The sequence below is a fragment of the Poecilia reticulata genome, chromosome 15, assembly GCF_904066995.2.
Source record: "Poecilia reticulata chromosome 15, P_reticulata-male-v2, whole genome shotgun sequence".
Taxonomy (NCBI): Eukaryota; Metazoa; Chordata; class Actinopteri; order Cyprinodontiformes; family Poeciliidae; genus Poecilia; species Poecilia reticulata.
Genome location: NC_088844.1, coordinates 25,264,881 through 25,283,049, shown reverse-complemented (window position 1 = coordinate 25,283,049; position 18,169 = coordinate 25,264,881). Strand labels below are relative to the sequence as shown.

The 18,169-nt window shown below is 36.7% G+C and overlaps 1 protein-coding gene across 1 annotated transcript; it reads left to right on the top strand.

The window, feature by feature from the left end:
• The first annotated feature begins 12,938 nt into the window (after nt 1-12,938).
• Nucleotides 12,939-17,978, top strand: pex13 (peroxisomal biogenesis factor 13). The gene is made up of 4 exons (XM_008430377.3): nt 12,939-13,268; nt 14,567-15,282; nt 16,133-16,255; nt 17,123-17,978. The coding sequence occupies exons 1-4, from the start codon at nt 13,195-13,197 to the stop codon at nt 17,479-17,481; spliced, it is 1,272 nt and encodes a 423-aa protein (XP_008428599.1). The 5' UTR covers nt 12,939-13,194; the 3' UTR covers nt 17,482-17,978.
• The last annotated feature ends 191 nt before the right edge of the window (nt 17,979-18,169 follow it).

Below are 18,169 nucleotides of genomic sequence, written 5' to 3'. Positions count from 1 at the left end.
ATTGCTGGTAGAGCATATTTAAAATATGGAAGCTGGAATGTTTAGCCACAATGCTACTTGGCTGGCATTTGTAAACCAGCCAATCGAAAAGCGGCATTTATTTCCCTTGGTGCTAACGGTCTGAACCCCGAAGTGTTTCCCCTGTGCTTATTAATGTAAATCAATGTAAAGTTGGTGTTTGAACTATTTTAATAGGCAGTTATACACGGTTTTAGAGGGGAATTATTTGTGGGTGTTTGTGGTCCTGCTAATACCGGGAATATAGAGTATATAGATTATACTGAATCCATGTAAACAGAAGAAATCGACAGCAGAAACACCACCAGTTATTTGAAAGAAGGTTCTAGACGTGTATGAGAAACATCTGAATGGTTCTGAACATAAACAGAGAATTTTTGCTCTTCTTTTTTTGCTTTTGGACAGTTATGACTAGTAAACGTAGCAAGGGATTGTTTTACTGTAGCGTTGCTGGTTAGCATCTCAAAAGCTCAAAAATACCTGAACTGTTACCCCAAATCTCAGAGGAGACTTCATCAATGCAGAACAAGACCAGAGAGAAAAGAGAGAGGAGAAGGAAGTTCAAACAGCAAAAGTATTCAGTCAGAGGCTTCTTCAATATCGTTGGAGGACTGACTGCTGCTGGATATCCTTCACCATCCACAGCTCTTTGAAGCTACTTGCATAAATTGCCAATAAATTGCCTTTGGGATAAAAAACTATTTTTTAATTGAATTGAATATTGTTAATATGTAAAAAACTCCAATTTTGTAGTGTTATTTAAAGTATTGACGCCAGTGAGAATGCCTTCCCCTGAGTGACTAGACAACAGTGTGTTTAGATGAATCCTCTTCACTTTGCACTTTCATTTTAAGTTGTCTTCGACCCCAGACCAAAATTTTCATCAGAAATTTGGTTGTAAGCTAGACATTCACTTTCTGTTTCAGCACAACAGAACTACATAAAACGATCTAAGACTATCACTTAAAAAGTGAAACCAGACTTCAAGCTCAACTGAAACTAATGACTAACCTATTGTGGTGATGTATGGTCAGTTTAAAAATCACTAAGCATAGAGAAAATTTAACGGATTGAAAATTTCATTGTATTACTGTGAGTTACAGTGATGCTTGCACCTAGCATAGCGCTAATGCTATTAAAAACCTCTGAACCATGACAATGTCATAAATTACCCTCACAAAACATTTGCACATGATTAGTTCTTAATGTAAACTTCTTTTTTTTTTTACCCGGTTTTCGAAGTGTACTATCTATACCACAACTTCTTTCGAGGATTTAGCTGCATTTCCTGCCAGCCCTAAACTACAAAACAAACATGGCTACTAAACACACAAAACGTTTAGCCTGTAGCTGCAAAGTCAAAACGTTTATTAGCAGTAGATCTTTCAAAATTAGACTCACACAATGTGGTAAAGAATTTCTGAAAGGGGATATGTTACTAAAATGTTTTATATAAAACACAATAATGTGGTAGAAAGAACCAGAGAGATTTGCTAAAAGTCGCCCTCAGTTACCAGGCTAACCGATATTGCTAGCTTACTAAGGCTAACGGTTTTTTTAAATGCACTTTACTATTTTTATGTCATTGTTTACAGTTGAGATGGCAGTTTTCTTTGTGTTGGTGATATAAACAGGTGGTGTTTATCTAAATTTAATTCAATTAATTTATAAAACACTTTATTAATCCTAAATGGAATTTAAACATTACCAAGTTTCTTCAGAGAATCCCCACTAGCAGTCTGTATTACAGTGAGTCTCAAGACGCCTCTGACTGAAGTCTGATGAAGAAGATGTGTAGGGTTGTCTGTGATGTTTTTCTTTTTTTTAAATAAAGGAGTACAAAGTGTAGCCTGCTGAAGTAAGAATGAAAGTGAGGTGCAGAAGTTAATTTGACTGTAAATAACTACTTCGCATATGGCCACCGCCCTGCTCCAGCCCTATTACTCACACATCCTGGAAGATTTATACTTGACTCACTCTGTTGTTACAATAAGCAACACAACGGAGCCGGAAGATAATAAACAAAAGATAAAGACAGGAAATATTACTCTGCAAGATCTGTGTTGAAAAAGGAGAAAACTGGAAAAAAAATAAGTTGAAATGTCATTAATCCCTTCTATTTTTCCACAATCCTTGTAATGAACAAGTCAAAACGCCAGATAAGAAAAGACAGCAGGACTTTTCTAAAGTTTGTATTTCCTTTTATTTCCTGCTTTCACATCAAATCAGTTACATTTAAAAAAACAACCGTTCTTCTGGGTATCTAGACATTTCACACAGTCGCTTTATGTAAAATGATGCCGAGAGGGAAAAACATTTGAGGAACACACAGCTCTTCTGAAATGTCATGTTTTTCATGTGATATTATGGGATTGACAAGCCACCTGTTGCATAATAAAGGAAATGTTGCAGCTGTTGAGCAAGTTCGTCTAAACTTTTAGTTTCAACTCTAACTGAACAGCAAACATCCATCCATTTTCTTGACACCCTTGTCCCTCAGTGGGGTCGGGAGGGTTGCTGGTGCCCATCTCCAGCTAACGTTCCGGGTGAGAGGTGGGGTTCACCCTGGACAGGTGAACAGCAAACAGAAAAATTGTAAATTTTGATGTTTTATTTTTCCGTGCAGCTTTGATTGATTTAATTATGAGATCCTACAGACTTTTGTAAAAATTTGCAAATGAAAACCGCACAATCCTGTTTGTTTCACTTTGATATAAATGAAAAAACCAGATGAGATTAATGATAATGAAGCTGTCTATGTCATCGGCTGAAATGTATGTAACGTAATGAGTCAGATGTCCTGACACATTTGAAACTAGATGTTACCTCTGTAATCCGGTTCCAAGCATAAGAATCTCCACAGTTTTTAATTTGCAGTGACGTTAGCTGCGCAGCATCAACGTCTCAAACTCTGAGGGATGTTCAGGGTAGTTGGTTATTAAATCATCACACAGGAACTTAATCTGCTCTAGCAGCAACGACTTGTCAGGACATGGTCAGAGAATATTCAGGGGTTTTCCATTTCTGAGTTGATTTGGCTGTTTTGGATCTTAATGAACACCAGAGTTTCAATTATCTGAAAAAGGCCACCGGGTTCTGTCTAAAACATGTCTTTCCAGCAATGTTCTTGGTGCATTTTGGAGCAAACAAGCCCACATCATGACAGATCCTCCACTGTGTTTAACAGAGGGCAGAAAGTGATTTTCATAAATATTAATCCCCTCTTTGATGCCAGATATTTTTTTGAGTGTTTATAAGTTCAGTTTACCTAATTCTACATGCTTTTGTTTGTGATGGTAGGGCTGAAATTATTTTTTCCTGGCTTGTAGATGGCATGTAATTGTTTTTGCAGGAGTTAGTAATCTCAAAAGTAGTGGTAAACAAATCATTTTTGTCTTGGTTGTGAATGCACAGGAGAACACTGCATGTTCTCTTGTTTTCTCTATTTTGAAGAGTGCTTGAAAGCAGGAATGTAGAAGGTAAAAGTCATAAACAACCTGGAAGGTAAAGCAGTAAAAAAGGTATTTTACATTTATTTTATAAAAACAATTTGACAAGATTAAGATTTTTTTGTATTTTGTCTTCACTGCAAAAACACAAAATCTTGCAAAGTATTTTTGGTGTAGTTTCTAGTACAAATCTTTTACTATACTTGAAATAAAACAAAACCAGCTTGCAAATAACTTTTCAGCAAAATATAGTGAGATAGTTTTAAGTAAATAAATCCTAAATATGAATAAAAAACAACATTCTAGTTCCACTGGGAGATTATTTCACTTAAAACATGGAAAACATTTCTTGGTATAAGTGAAAAAATCTGCCAGTGAAATAAGAATTTCTAAAAAATATTAAGAAATGATTGACGTAAAACGAGCTCATCTTGCTGAAAAGTTAAGTATAGTAAAAGATTTGTACTATAAACTACACCGTGTTTTTACAGTGTTTGTATTTTTCTCATTTCTCAGTGAGACTTATTGATACTTATTTTGTAAATTGATATAAAATGGAGGTTATAGAAGTGGTGGTGGTTTAAAGTAGATATTTTGTTGGAAAATACAATATTCCACCGTCTTTTTGTATCAGCCTTGACTTTGTACAGAAAACCCTGGAGACGGGAACCTGGTAACACCTGATTTGAGTTTATTTCTACTCCTGAAAACTCAGCTGTGACCTTATGAAGTTGAGTTTACTCAGCACATCAGCAAAATGTAATCCACCAGGTTTGACCACATGGCTTCTGCTCACACTGTAACCTGAAACTCACAGGATTCCACGTTGTTGAAACGCATCGTCTGGTTCTGACGAACAGGATTTTAGAAACATTAAGACTTAATTTTCCGAGCACACTTATAAGAAAAAGTGCCGTTTTTCTTTTTCAGAACAACAATGTAATGAACATTGATAGGGAATAAATCGACGCTCTGATTCCAATCTTGTTTCTTGAAACCTTCTGGCAGTTACAATCAATGTAGAGCGTCATTACCGAGGAACCCAGGATGTGCTGCACTGGAGATGTTTGTTTCTCTTGTATTGGGAGTCTGAAAAGAAATGCTGAATGTAGCTTCCTTCCTGTCTCGTTGTGTAGAACCACAGTGAACCCTGATTTAACCTCGCCGCACAAGGTACCGGCAGCAGTCTGCTTTTCAGTTATTATCAGGGTTAGTTCACGAGTACCAAAGGGGTTTTTTTAGGCTGAACTGAACATTTACGGACAATTTAGCCTAAAAGCCACTCTAACGAACCGGTAAGCTCTGCCAGTAGCTCATCTCTGGTCTGACTTTTTTGCAGCTTTTTGCAGTTTTATATCTAAAAGGGCAAAGAGACACAATTGAACCTCCAAATATGCATGTAATAAATCTAAATCCTTTAGCTGAAATGAATTCAACAAGCCAAATAGATTAATTTGTCACTCTCAAATGTGGAGTGTGGAAATTTTAATTTTTTTAAATTGCATTATCAATGCAAGTTTTCATTGACAGAGTGTGTGGCTAAATGTAATCTGAATTACTAACAAAACATTTCCAGCCAACTGACTGTGATTCAAAGCTGAATTTCCGCTGAGAAGCAGTGGAACTAAACAGCCAATCGTGTGTTGTTGCTAGGGAAAAATAGTAACAACACACGATTGTGTTTTGGATCGCTATGGTTATGTTACAGAAAGAAGAAATGTACTCTTTTTTTGGTTAAAATAATCTTAAATGCTCTGCAGTCACCGCTGCACTGACAGCTTTGGAAAAGGTTTTTATACATTAACGATTTCTGTGTTCAAGCCACAACTAAATGTTTGTCACAGTTGATCATAATATGCTGATGAAAGGAATGAAAAAGTGGGTGGAAACAGTTCTTACTTGACAAACCAACACAATTATAAGTTGATACAAACAAAAATCACTTGTGGCGTTCCTCAAGGCACCATTCTCGGGTCACTTTTAATCAACATTTGCAAACAATTTTACCTAACCAGACTCGATGGAGGTAAAAGGCAGAGTTTGTTTTCTGTCTTTAAGTGAATTAATCTTCCTCTGTAAGTTTATCTTCATTGAAATAATGGTAGTTGTACTTTATTTACTCAGAATAAATTGTATTTTAGGCCTTCAAGGCTCCAGAATTGAAATGTTTGCACCAGAAAATATGTGTTTATGTTGTACTCTTCAAAACATATAGTTTACATTTTATAATGATTTAATTTGATTTTTAATATAAATTCCAGAGATGTGCAGAAAGTCTTTTTTTTTAAAACATATTCATGTTTTTTAAATGTCATTTTCTTCACCTCTGTTGCTTTATTTTTTATACAAATAAACACGACACAATGACAAGGTGTAATAAAGCAACCTCCTTCTAATAAAATGCAGAAACTTCAAGTTGTTTTTTTGTTTAGTTGAACTTAAATAATATGTGTTTAGCTATTGCAAATCACCCTCAAACATGAACCGGGGATGAAATGATGCATTTCCTAAATTATTGGTTAATAAGAAGAGGACAGACAGTCCTCAGATCCTTTAGTGATCAGGACCTGAGGACTTTAGGATAAATTTAGGTAATGTGTTACCTAAATTATTGGTTAATAAAAAGAGGACAGACAGTCTTCGCCGCCTGCAGTGATCAGTTTCATCATGACATTTCACTTCTGCAGGAGGATGTATTTATCTGACGTCTATGCAGGGAGTTTTCACAATGCAACACTTCACTTCTGGGGCACGTGCACATTCAGGGTGTTGTGTCTATGTGTGCAGACTTACTCTGCTTTTACAGTGACAGTTTGTTACAGTGGCTCATTGCAACGTATATCGTTGAATGTTTCCTACCCATATCCTGGAAAAGGCAAGCTAGACCAGTTTAGCCACTTATTGCCAGTAAGGCTCCTCCTCTGCTGCTCTGTCTCCTCCCTCCTTCAACGCCCTCCTTTCCTTTTTGCGAACTGCAACCACTCTGTGACAACATCAGCTTTCTTCACCTGAAAGAACGTTCTGTTATCTCAGCAGTTTAGAAAGGAGCTACTACGTGACTGCAAACCTCGTCATCATTTGCATGACATAGTAGCACTACACTGACGTAGCATTTAAAAAGATATCTGCCTCTGAAGTAGTTCTATTTTTATATATAATTACCTGAAAGAAGTTGATCAGATTTCATGTCTGAATACAAGTTATGACAGAGTTTCCCCTGAAACAGATGACTTGCGCTCAAAAAACGCTAAACTTTAAATATCTTTGTTCACTTTTCCAACCCAGACAGGACTTCCTTCTGAAATATGAATAATGGTTATTGCTTGTATGCTCGGCTCCTCCGATTTTTTGCAAACTTCCTGCAGCACATTTTAATTATAGGTATCCTTCGCCATGCATAGCTAAAACAGCTCCCCATGCAAGACCTAACTCATATTCGAGTGCAGGGAAAATCCCACAAAGCTCTGACTGTGAAAAACTTGTCACGGTGTATGTGTGTGGTGTTTGGCAGGGTGTTTTATAGCTATACATTCTGCCTTAAGGTGAATAAATATTTTTCCCTTTTAAAATATGTCATCCACATAAAGGAACTAGTGGTTGTTTAACTTTATTTAACTTCAACTTTCAAAGATGAGTTTATTTTTTTTGGCTTTTAAGTGTACAGAATTTACATTTTTGCCTCCAAAATATGTTTATTTTAACCTATTAAAAATAGTATTCAAAACAAAGTGTATTTTATACAATTAGCATATACTTTAATCAATCAATCAATCAATCAAATTTTATTTGTATAGCACATTTCAGCAGCAAGGCATTTCAAAGTGCTTTACATAATTAAAATAAAAACAGAAATAATCAGTGAGAAAGAGAGATTTTAAAAAAATAGAAAAACAAAATAAAAATAAAAATAAAAACAAAAAACATTACATCATTAAAACGTAATTCATTAAAAACATTTTTTTAATGAATATAATAACTTTTTTCTTGACTCCCACATGAACAAACTACTACTGTATTTTTGCTATGTGATTAGTTATGCCTTGCTAGCTAAGCTTCAGTAAGAACTAAAGCTAATTTGTGGACTTCCCACATTTAGAATATCTTTTTTTGACATTTAAGTCCATATAAGTCCCTAAGTTATAAGATTATTATCAGATATATTTTGATGAATATAATAAATAAAGACTTTTTTCTGGATGAATAAAATGTTGTACTCCCATGAAGACGAACTCCTGCCGCTACTGTATTTTTGCGATTTGATTAGTTATGCCTAGTTAGCTATGATAAGCTTCAGTCAAAACTAAAGCTAACATTCTAGCTTCCCATACTTGTAATATTTTCCTTTATTACATTTGTGTTATAATGTACCACATAAATATTTGATGAATATAATAAATAAAGTAGTTTTTTTCTGGACGAAACGTCTATAAAGACAAGCAATTCGCGCTACTTTATTTTTGTTACTTGGTCTGTCATGGCTCGCTAGCTATCGCTGAAGCATCCATCCCAGCTAAAGCTAACTTATTGACTTCATATCTTCTTTTTTAAGCATTTGTGTCACTAATGTAAGTAATATCTAATATATATACTTGATGAATATTTATTGTCATTTATTGTCATTATTGCCAGAAAATAAAGATAAAACTGTGTTTGGAAAATATATAGAACGTAAGCTAGGCTAACCAGCTCAACTAACCTAGCTTACTCTTTTTGTTATCCAAACAAACAAAAACAAAACAAAAAAAAAAGTAAAATAGAATATTTATAGACAGTTATTATGTTTTAAACCATGACGACTTTCAGTCATGGTTTAAAACAAACTACACCATTTTCACCTCTTCAGGATTTTATGTTAAGGACATTATCCTTAAGCACTGAAATGCACAAAACTGGCAATATTTATTAGAAATAAAATAAAGAAAGTTATATGTGAAAGACTAAGTAGACCCCATTAACTTTTAGAAGAATGAACTTCCTTGTGTCATTGTTTTCCTCTTTAATTTTTAAAGTTTGCAGCAATCCTAACGTCTGCCCGGCGTTTGCTGCATTTCAAACAGGATAATGGCTGAACTTTGACTGAACCACTTCATTTGATTCTTTTCCATTTCAGCCATTTTGTTGTAGTTTTTCTTCCTTGTCTGGATCATTTTTACTGTTGAACACCAAGTTTTGACTCTGAAATAGTTTGATTCACAGAGGTCTACTCAACGACTGCAATGTGCCAAACACAAACCCACATCATCAGCCCTCCAACACCGTGCTTAACACATTATATGAGCTAGGTGTTATTTTTGGTTTTCTCCAACCATCATGCTGTATATCACAGATAAACATCTCTACTATGGTCTCATTTGTCCGGTTCAAACCAGCCTTGTGCAGTTAAATAGTAGAGGCTTTATTTACATGTTTCACACTTGTAGAAAATGTTTCTCATTGTACAAAGATGGACTTCAAATTGTTTGGATTTGTCCTATTTCCAATAGGCAGCACAATTTTCTTCTTTTTTAAATTATTATTGGCTCTCGTGGCCTTTGTTTGAAAGCAGTTCAACTGGAAACAGGGTAATGAGAGAGGAGGAAGACATGGGACAAATGTTGCCAGGCTGGGAATTGACCCTGCAATCACCAGCACGAGGACTAAGGCCTCCATGTGTGGGTTGTGCTTTGCTCTTGCGCCACCACAGCACCCCCACCAGCTTCTTCTTTAAGTTCCTTTGAAATCTTTTTGTCATGGTATTGTGGTGGGTTCTTACTTTTCTGTTATTTTCTTAGTAGTCCAGACATTTTTCCACTTCTCTTGTTTTGTTAATTACTATTTTGCAACCTCTGTTAGAGCCTTCTTCAATTGGCTGCTGTTTGTTTTTACTGACATTGCAGGCTGGAGTGGTCTCTGTGCATCTAAGTCAGCGTTCACACATGCAAGCTCTGTACCTTCCAGCAACATTTTTCTCTCAGTAGTTCCACTTTTGTAAATGCGTCCATCTAACTGTCTGGCCTGTGCAGAGCGCTCACACACACACAAAGAGGAAGGGGGAACTAGAGAGTAAAAAGCACCCATATCACTCTCAGGCCAGTTCTGCGTGCTGCCCGTCAAAAGCACAGCAGGAACGCTGGAACTTCAGCACAATGCAAAGTTTGCCAAGTTGGGGTGAAATCAGCAGCCTGGGCAAACCGGCGAGCATTATCTGACCTCAAGAATAGAAAGAGATGCGACAGATTGAGGACCTTGGGAAAAAACTCTGGGATTCTTTGATTCTGTTTACAGTCCTTCCTGGTTATAATTCATTCTGGTTGTGCAAACAGAGGAATATACACAGTGGGCGTGTGACTTCCCCAGAAGTGTCTGTTTTTCTTGAAGTGTAAGAATGAGTTAATCATTGTCTGCAAATGAAAATATCTCACAAACCTTGAAAAGAACAAACTGTTGTCTTACCAGAGTGGGCAGACAGACTCAAGAATGCTGTCACTAAAACCTTATAAAAAGACCCGGTAATGTCTCGACTCTATGTGGTACATTGTCTTTGCCAACACAAAAAGAAGACACTGCAAAAACACAAAATCTTACCAAATATTTCTAGTCTTACTACTATTTCTTACTACATTTGAAATTAGACAAAACTAACTTACAAGTAACCTTTCAGCAAGAAACGTGAATTTGTTTTAAGTCAATAATTTCTTTATGTTGATGAAGAAGTTCTAGTTCCATTGTCAGATTGTTTCATTTATAACATGTGTTTTTGCAGTGAATTTGTTGTAAAGGGATTGTTGGAATCACTAAACAACAACCTCCACGAAATCTGAATCTCTCCATCGATACAAGCTGAGAAATGTAGTTAGGGGCCAATCAATCAATCAATCAATCAATCAATCAAGTTTATTTATATAGCACATTTTAGCAACAAGGCAGTTCAAAGTGCTTTACATCATAAAAACACAAAAATAAGAAGTCATAAAAACATCATGCAGTCACCAACAGAGTAACCAGGAACAAACATTACACATTTTGTTAAGTGTCACAATCAGAATCATCAATACGCATCAAATATGTTGGTGAAAGTTCCAGTGATAATGAGTTGAAATCAACTATAAACAGGTGGCTTTTAGGCTGGATTAAAGGAGCTCAGTGTTTCGGCTGTTTTGTGAGATTATGTAGGGAAGCAAAGGCCAGAATAAAAGAAAACAACAAACAAAAAAACTTTTTAATGACATTAAGAATTTACTCGGAGCGTTTAACTTTAAATCCTTCAGAATTTGCATCTCTCCTCTGCAGAGCTGCTGAGCGTTCACCATTTTCTGACCCCTGATCTTATCTTGTACCAGTACGAAAGGTTAGAATCACAAAGCGCAAACCCCCAAATACCAGGAGGACGACACGCCGGCTCGAGCGTCTGCCCACAGTCGGCGTCAGCAGGAGGGTGACACTTCGGATTCCCACCTGTGGCTCGGGATCCCTGACACCGTCAGGCCACAAACTAACAGCAGCCGCAGCTTGGTGCACCTACACCGGGGGATGACACAGGCAAACTCTGTCATGCTAGCTCTGGAGAATCTAGAGCGACAGCTCTGCACACACCCTCCCACGCCCCACGACAACACTTGACATCACAGGACTCCCTCCTGAAACCACAGCGAACGCCCCCACTGCAGCTAGCATGAAGAGCAGCCTCCCTCTCACACATGTCAGCCGCTAGCAGCCCCCTGCATGTTTACTGACGTTAGTGAGAGCATTATTTACATATCTGATCTCAGTGGTATTAAAAGCAGCATTACATGTCTGTTCTTCAGACATAAAGAAGGCTGTAGTGACGTAATCCACTGTTGAAAGTGACAGTTTTTGAAGTTGTTTTTATGTTTTAGTGTTACATTTTCAAAAAAATGATAATGATAGTTTAAGCTGTTTTTTGGTATGTTTTTTATGTCATGTTGTCACAACACAATTATTTCCATTCATTTTCAATGTTCCAATCAGAAACATCCGTTTGTTCTCTTTTGTAAAGGTTTGATGGGATTTTTTTTCCCGTCCTAAAATCTATTTTGTTTGTAAAATCAAGAAAATTGAAAATCATGGGCCATCCTCTCCATGAGACTGTCTTGGGAAAACAGGGTGTTTTTAGTCAGAGGCTTCTTCAAATTCACTGTAATACAGACTGCTACAGGAGATCTTTCCTGCCAACAACCATCACTATCTACAATAACTCTTTGAAGAGTTTGAATTAATGAATTACAACAACACTGAATTTCCCTTTTGGATCAATAAAGTACTTTTGAGTCTTAATGAAAGAAAGAAAGAAAGAAAGAAAGAAAGAAAGAAAGAAAGAAAGAAAGAAAGAAAGAAAGAAAGAAAGAAAGAAAGAAAGAAAGAAAGAAAGAAAGAAAGAAAGAAAGGGAGAACGCTGTCTTTAATTTAACTATAAAATAAGCAAATTTTTATCTAATTTGTTTATTAGTTTAATTAATTTACAGTTTAAAATGGTCAGATGTTGATATAAACAAAAGATTTGAATTAAAAGACTTTATAAGAAAAACATTCCTGTATAGTCTGCCCCTTTTCTCAAAGGTCAGGCAATTAAGCATCAATCAACTATCCATATCAGCAATGTGTATGTATAAAAATAACAATAAGAGTTTTTGAAAACTTCTGATGGGTTGACTTGGACAACCCATCAGACACTTATGACAAATAAGTGTAAGTAACTAACTTAGCTGACTGACTGTATGTACCTCTTTATGATACTAAAACACATTTACAAGAGTAAAAAATAGAGTAATCCAAAGTGTAGCGTTCAAATTTTCCCAGCTTCATTAATTTAAATACATATTACTGTCTTGAATTTGACTAGGTTGTATTTATGTAAAGAGACTTGGAACAAGTCAGTGTAGTAATATGACTGAATAATTTTTGTTGTTGTTTTTTTTGTTGAGTTGATATGACTTGCAAAGTGAGGGTTATTCCCTATAAAACTTCTGTTGGTACTTTTTATGTACGTTGATGACTCACTTTTTTTGATGAGCTGCAGCACCCTCTGGTGGCCGATATTTAAAAAAAAACGTAACATGAGAGCAGGCTCTACTAATCGCACAGGCGGTATGTTTTGTTAGGATGGATGGTAGGTAGTAACTAGTTATTTTCTTTTACTTGAGTAACCTTTTTGGGGAAAGAAATTTACTTTTAGTAGTAGTTTTACTGCAACATACGTTTTATATTGTTTGCTTGACTATTGTATATGTTTATTCAGATATTAAATTAGAGTAACTTATTTTTTAAAATACTGTTTTACTCTTGAGTCATTTCTTCTATGGCTACTTTTTATTTTTGCTTGAGAAAATATGTGGGAGTAGTGTTGCTCTTACTTGAGTACATTTTACGGTTGCTTTTCCCCCCAAGGTTAAACGCAAAAAAACTGAAACACAACAATCGTCATCTATTATTTTGGTCTGACCGTCAGGTACGTTTGGTGACAGTGAGGCTTTTCGGGTATCAGGGTAATTCCTAAATAGTTTAATAACAAATAATACAGACATGTAACTAATTTGTCATAATGAATACATTCAATCTCCTTTACAAGCCTAGTAGGGCATTTCGTGAAAACACGTCATGGAAATATGGGGTTTATTTTGGAATTTTGAAAATTACGAGGTGCACTGGAAGGGAGCATAAAAAAAACGGGTCATCGGACTGGCAATATACTTCGCTGGGGGGGTTTAAGTTGTTTGTTTAATATTTTAAGATGGATTCACATCCTCCCCCAAAGCCCTGGGAAAGGCGGATTCCAGGAGCTATTGGAGCGCCTTTAAATTACAGGTAAATAAGCATTTGTTTAGTTTATTTTGTCGGTCTTTCCTTTTAGCATTAGCGTTTGCTAATGTTGTGAGCTAGTTGATGCTAAAGTTGCTAAACCTCCGATCTAAACATTTAGCAGCGCTTTTGCAGAATAATTTGACACGACGAGTTTAACAGTGCGTAATTCATCGGTTGCATGTTTAAATTAATTAGTAAACAGCAACAAATTAATTAAAATTAGCAGTTCTTGTCCTGCCCGAGGCCTGATATCTACTTTTATAGTCTGACGGCTGAATTTTACTCTTTTGGGGGGGTTATAATTAAATATCATCGCAACAACCAGGGTGTACAGATTTCAGTTTTTAAATTGAGTGTTTAACTGGGCTATTGTTTTTAAAGACTGTCCTAAAAGTTGTTGCAGAACTGTTTTATAATATTTAATTTAATTTATTTAATGACGTGGAATCTTTTGGATAGCAAAAGGTGTTTAATAAGATTTAGTTTTTTACACAGTTTGAACAAGTTGAAGCTTAAACTTTGCCACTGGAACATATTTACAAATAAAAGTTTGTTTTTTTTGTCTTAAATGTGTATATTTGTGTACATTTTTGGTCTAATTACGGCTTTGAGTATGTTGTTCTTCCAGTATATTGCCTTTTTTGAGTCTGTATTCATTAGGGCTGAAACGATTAATGGAATTGATCGATTATTCAAATAATCGTCAACCAATTTAATAGTTAATTAATCATAAACTAGAGTGTACAGAGCCAAAGAAAGGCCATTTGCTTAAAAATCAACATATTGAGAGGAGCAAATAAACCAGAACAGTGCAATATATGTATATATATTTCTATATTTATGATAAAAACATCTTTTGTAAATATGTTTTGTGCAAAAAAATGGGATAGTTTTAGCTTTTTCCAGTTCAAATTCACTAAAGGACTGCTTTGTTACTTTGTTTAAGGTATTAAAATGTTTATTTTCTTATTTTAAAAAAGGAGTTGAACTATTTACTTATTTGCATCTTTTAATTATTTTCTAATATTTTGTAATAAAAAAAGGTTTACGTGGTTAATTGAAAACTCTGTACAACCCTGTGCAGCCCTAGTATGCATCAGTTAATCAAGTTCTAAATCGGTTGAAAATTACTTCAATAATAAGTTAATCACAATTAATCTGATTAATTTGATAAAACCGATTAATCATTTCAGCCCTTATTGTAACAAATCTACTTCTTTGAACCATTTTCCCAGAAAGCTCCTTCTTGTCACCTCGGCTGTCTAAATTATTGCATGTTTGCTTCTTTTCTCACTGAACAGATCTGCAGACTTTGGACTGGCAGCTGTGGGGCCCTCCACGCCGGCAGGCCCTCCTGTTTTGACCAGAATGGCCCCTCCACTGCCTCCCCGCCCCATGCAGCAGTCCTACCGTCCATCCTACAGCTCTTTCACCTCCGGCTACAGTCCCTACGGGAGCTCCGTCTACGGCGGCTACAACCCCTACAGCTATGGCGGCGGCGGCAGCTACGGCCTGGGAGGCTACAGCCGCTTCCCTCATGCAGAAGAAGTCGCCCCCAGCCGGTTTGTGCAGCAGGCGGAGGAGAGCAGCCGCGGCGCCTTCCAGTCGATCGAAAGCATCGTCCAGGCGTTCGCTTCAGTCAGCATGATGCTGGACGCCACCTTCTCAGCCGTCTACAACAGCTTCCGCGCTGTGCTGGACGTAGCCAACCACCTAACGAGGCTGCGCGCTCACCTCACAAGGGTTCTGTCGGCGTTCGCTTTGGTGCGAACGCTGCGTTACCTCTACAGGCGGCTGAAGCGGCTACTGGGGAGAGGGTCGGATGCAGACGTGGAGGACTTGTGGGCCGACAGCACGACCGACGCCCTGGCTACAGCTTCGTCCAGGGCGTTTGGAGCGGCAGCCGAGGAACAGAGCGTGAAGTCCTGGCCGATCTTCCTCTTCTTCGCTGTAGTTCTCGGTGGACCCTATCTCATCTGGAAACTGCTGAGCTCCACGGCCGGTTCTGAAGAAAGTGGTAAGACTTGCATCTGATTTCTCTCTAAATTTAAAAATATCCAGCCTCGCAATGCTTGGTGTAGAGACTTTTTCTAGAAAACAAAATGAACTGAAGCTGCTGGAAGGGGCTTCTGTTGAGGCACAGAGTATCCAAGAAATGTTCTCAAGTAAAAGTTAAAATGTATTTGGTAAAAGCCTCAAGTACTCAGTAACTGATCAAATTATCATTTAACATTTAAAATGACATAATCAGATGGACCAAAATATAAATTTAAGTGACATTTTTGGTATTTTTAGGTCAAAACTGACAATAATTCATATAAATAAAAAGAAACAAAATCAGGCAGAAGAAAATTTTTCTGTTTGAACTAAATTCAGCCAATTTAGTTCAAATTCACCAGAATTTTAACTAAAAATTCAGGTGAATTTTTGGTTAAAATGTGTTTCTAATGTTTGGTTTTGGATTTGACATGAATTAAGAATATTTGTAAATTATTGATATTTTGGAGCCACTTATTGTTGAGCTCAAAGGTTTTTCAGCAGCACTTTGTACTTTGCCCTCACTTTTAATCATGTTACAGATTGACTTGTCCCAATAAACAATAAATCAATTAATCACATGATAAATTAAATGGAAATCAATAATTTCCATTTGTATGATTTATTGTTTCTCTTTTCTCTCTTTCTACCAACAACTGCAGGACAAAATCTCCCGTCTGGTGCTTCGGTTTCATTATTTACTACTTTGTGTTGATCTGAAATACATGGAAGTGCTTTTTTTGTAGATTGTGTCATGAATACTTTTAAAAGTGTGTTTTTGTTCCATTTATTTCTAATTTCGTTAATGAAGATGTTCTGCTTGTGTTTAGCCACCAACTGGGCCAGCGGGGAGGACGACCACGTCGTTGCCAGAGCAGAATACGATTTTACAGCTTCCTCAGAGGAGGAAGTTTCTCTGCGGGCCGGAGACATGCTCAACCTGGCTCCTAAAGGCGAGAACTCGTTAACATCTTTATGTAACACGCTGAATCTGCTCCTCCAAAACACATAAAACACAGTATTATTTCTGCTGGCTGATGAAATAGAAACTATATTTTCCTTGTAGTCAGTTGGTAGCTTCTGTGATGGAGAATTAGGACCAAGAAAATAAAATAAAATTTACATGAGTAAAGTCGCAAGACTCTTAATATTATGAAAATAAAGTCTTAATATCAAGAGAATAAGCCGGTATGAGAATAAAGTCATAGTGTTGCGTCCAAAAACTGGACTTTATTACTTTGTGACTTATTGCTAGAACAAATCACAATATTTTGAGAATAAATTCATTATTTTATGACTTTATTCTCAAAATATTGACCTTATTCTTGAAATATTCCGGCTTTATTCTCGTAATTTTATTCAAGAGTATAGTTATACGAGAATATTCTCGTGTGAATAAAATTCATATGAGAATTTTATCACTATTTTTGTGATATTAAAAGTTTATTCTGGTAATATTATGACTTTAATCATCACACATTGACTTTATCTCAAAATACTGAGTATTCTAGAAATACTACAACTTTTTTCTCGTAATAGTTCAACTTTATTCTCGTATAACTTTACTCTTGTAGCATTATGACTAATTTTGCAATATTAGCACTTTATTCTTGCAATATTATGACTTTAATCGCTTTATTGTGAAAATATTGACTATTGTTGAAATATTAAGAATTTATCCTTGTACGACTTGAATGTCGTAATTTTGTTTTTCTATGTTTTATCCTTTCTTATTACATCTTATTATGACGTATTAAGAGTTTGTTTAAGTTTCCGGTGTTAGCTTAACGTCCTTCCTGTGTGTCATCCTCCTCGTTCAGAGCTACAGCCACGGGTGCGTGGATGGCTGCTGGCCACCGTGGACGGTCAGACCACGGGACTCGTCCCCGCCAACTACGTCAAGATCCTGGGGAAACGGAGAGGCCGAAAGCATACCGAGACGGAGAGGCTCGCTCAGGTGAAGCAGCCGAGCGCCCAGACGGCCTCGCCTGCGCAGCCGCAGCCTGATGCGACCCGAGGTTTCACCCCTGACCTCGCCGCGCCGTCCAACGCTGCGTCTGCAGAGCAGCTGCTGGAGTCTGCGTACAGAGAAACTCCAGCTTCCTTCAGTCTGAGCACTTCAACCTCTGAGACGCCGCGCAACACTGTGCTGAACATCCCCGAAAAAAACGACCTCTGATGATGATGCCTTCGTGTGTAGAGGTTTATAATTAATTAGCTCGATCATTTCTTGTTTGCAGTCTTTAACTCTGGAAATGGACTAATACTTGACCGCAGCGGTATCACAATGGACCCAATCAGAAATTTTCTAGAATACTTCTTGATTCAGATTCAGTCTGAATTCAAGGTTACTGATGGAAAATAATTTTTAAACAAATTCAAGGTTTTTGCTCCGCATTCAGAGCTTGCTTAATAAACTTTTGTGTAAGTTTGTTTTGTAAGGAGATGAGGTAAACTGGCACGTTGTCATTTTAAAGGACGGAGGTGTTAAGATCGTGATCATGTTAAGTTTGGGCGCTCTCGGTTGACAGGTGCCTGGTTTTCTGTGTTGTCTTCTGTCTGGAACAAATGGCTGGAGAGGTGTAAGCTGCAAATTTTCATCACTTTATTTGTCACAAAGTAATTTGTAAATATTTAATATAAATATTTTGAAAATAAATATTTCCAAAAACCGTTTTCTTTTGTCACTGGTACATATATAAATGTCAAATTACCATGACTCCTTTAGCAAGATGTAGTCCACTGTACAACTACAACCCAAAAGAGCCCCAGTTATAGTTTAAAAATTAAATTTAGAAGGAAAGGAGGGTGGACCCATATCTGTGTTTAACCCATGGCCCCGAAAAGACTAAGATCACCTCTGATGC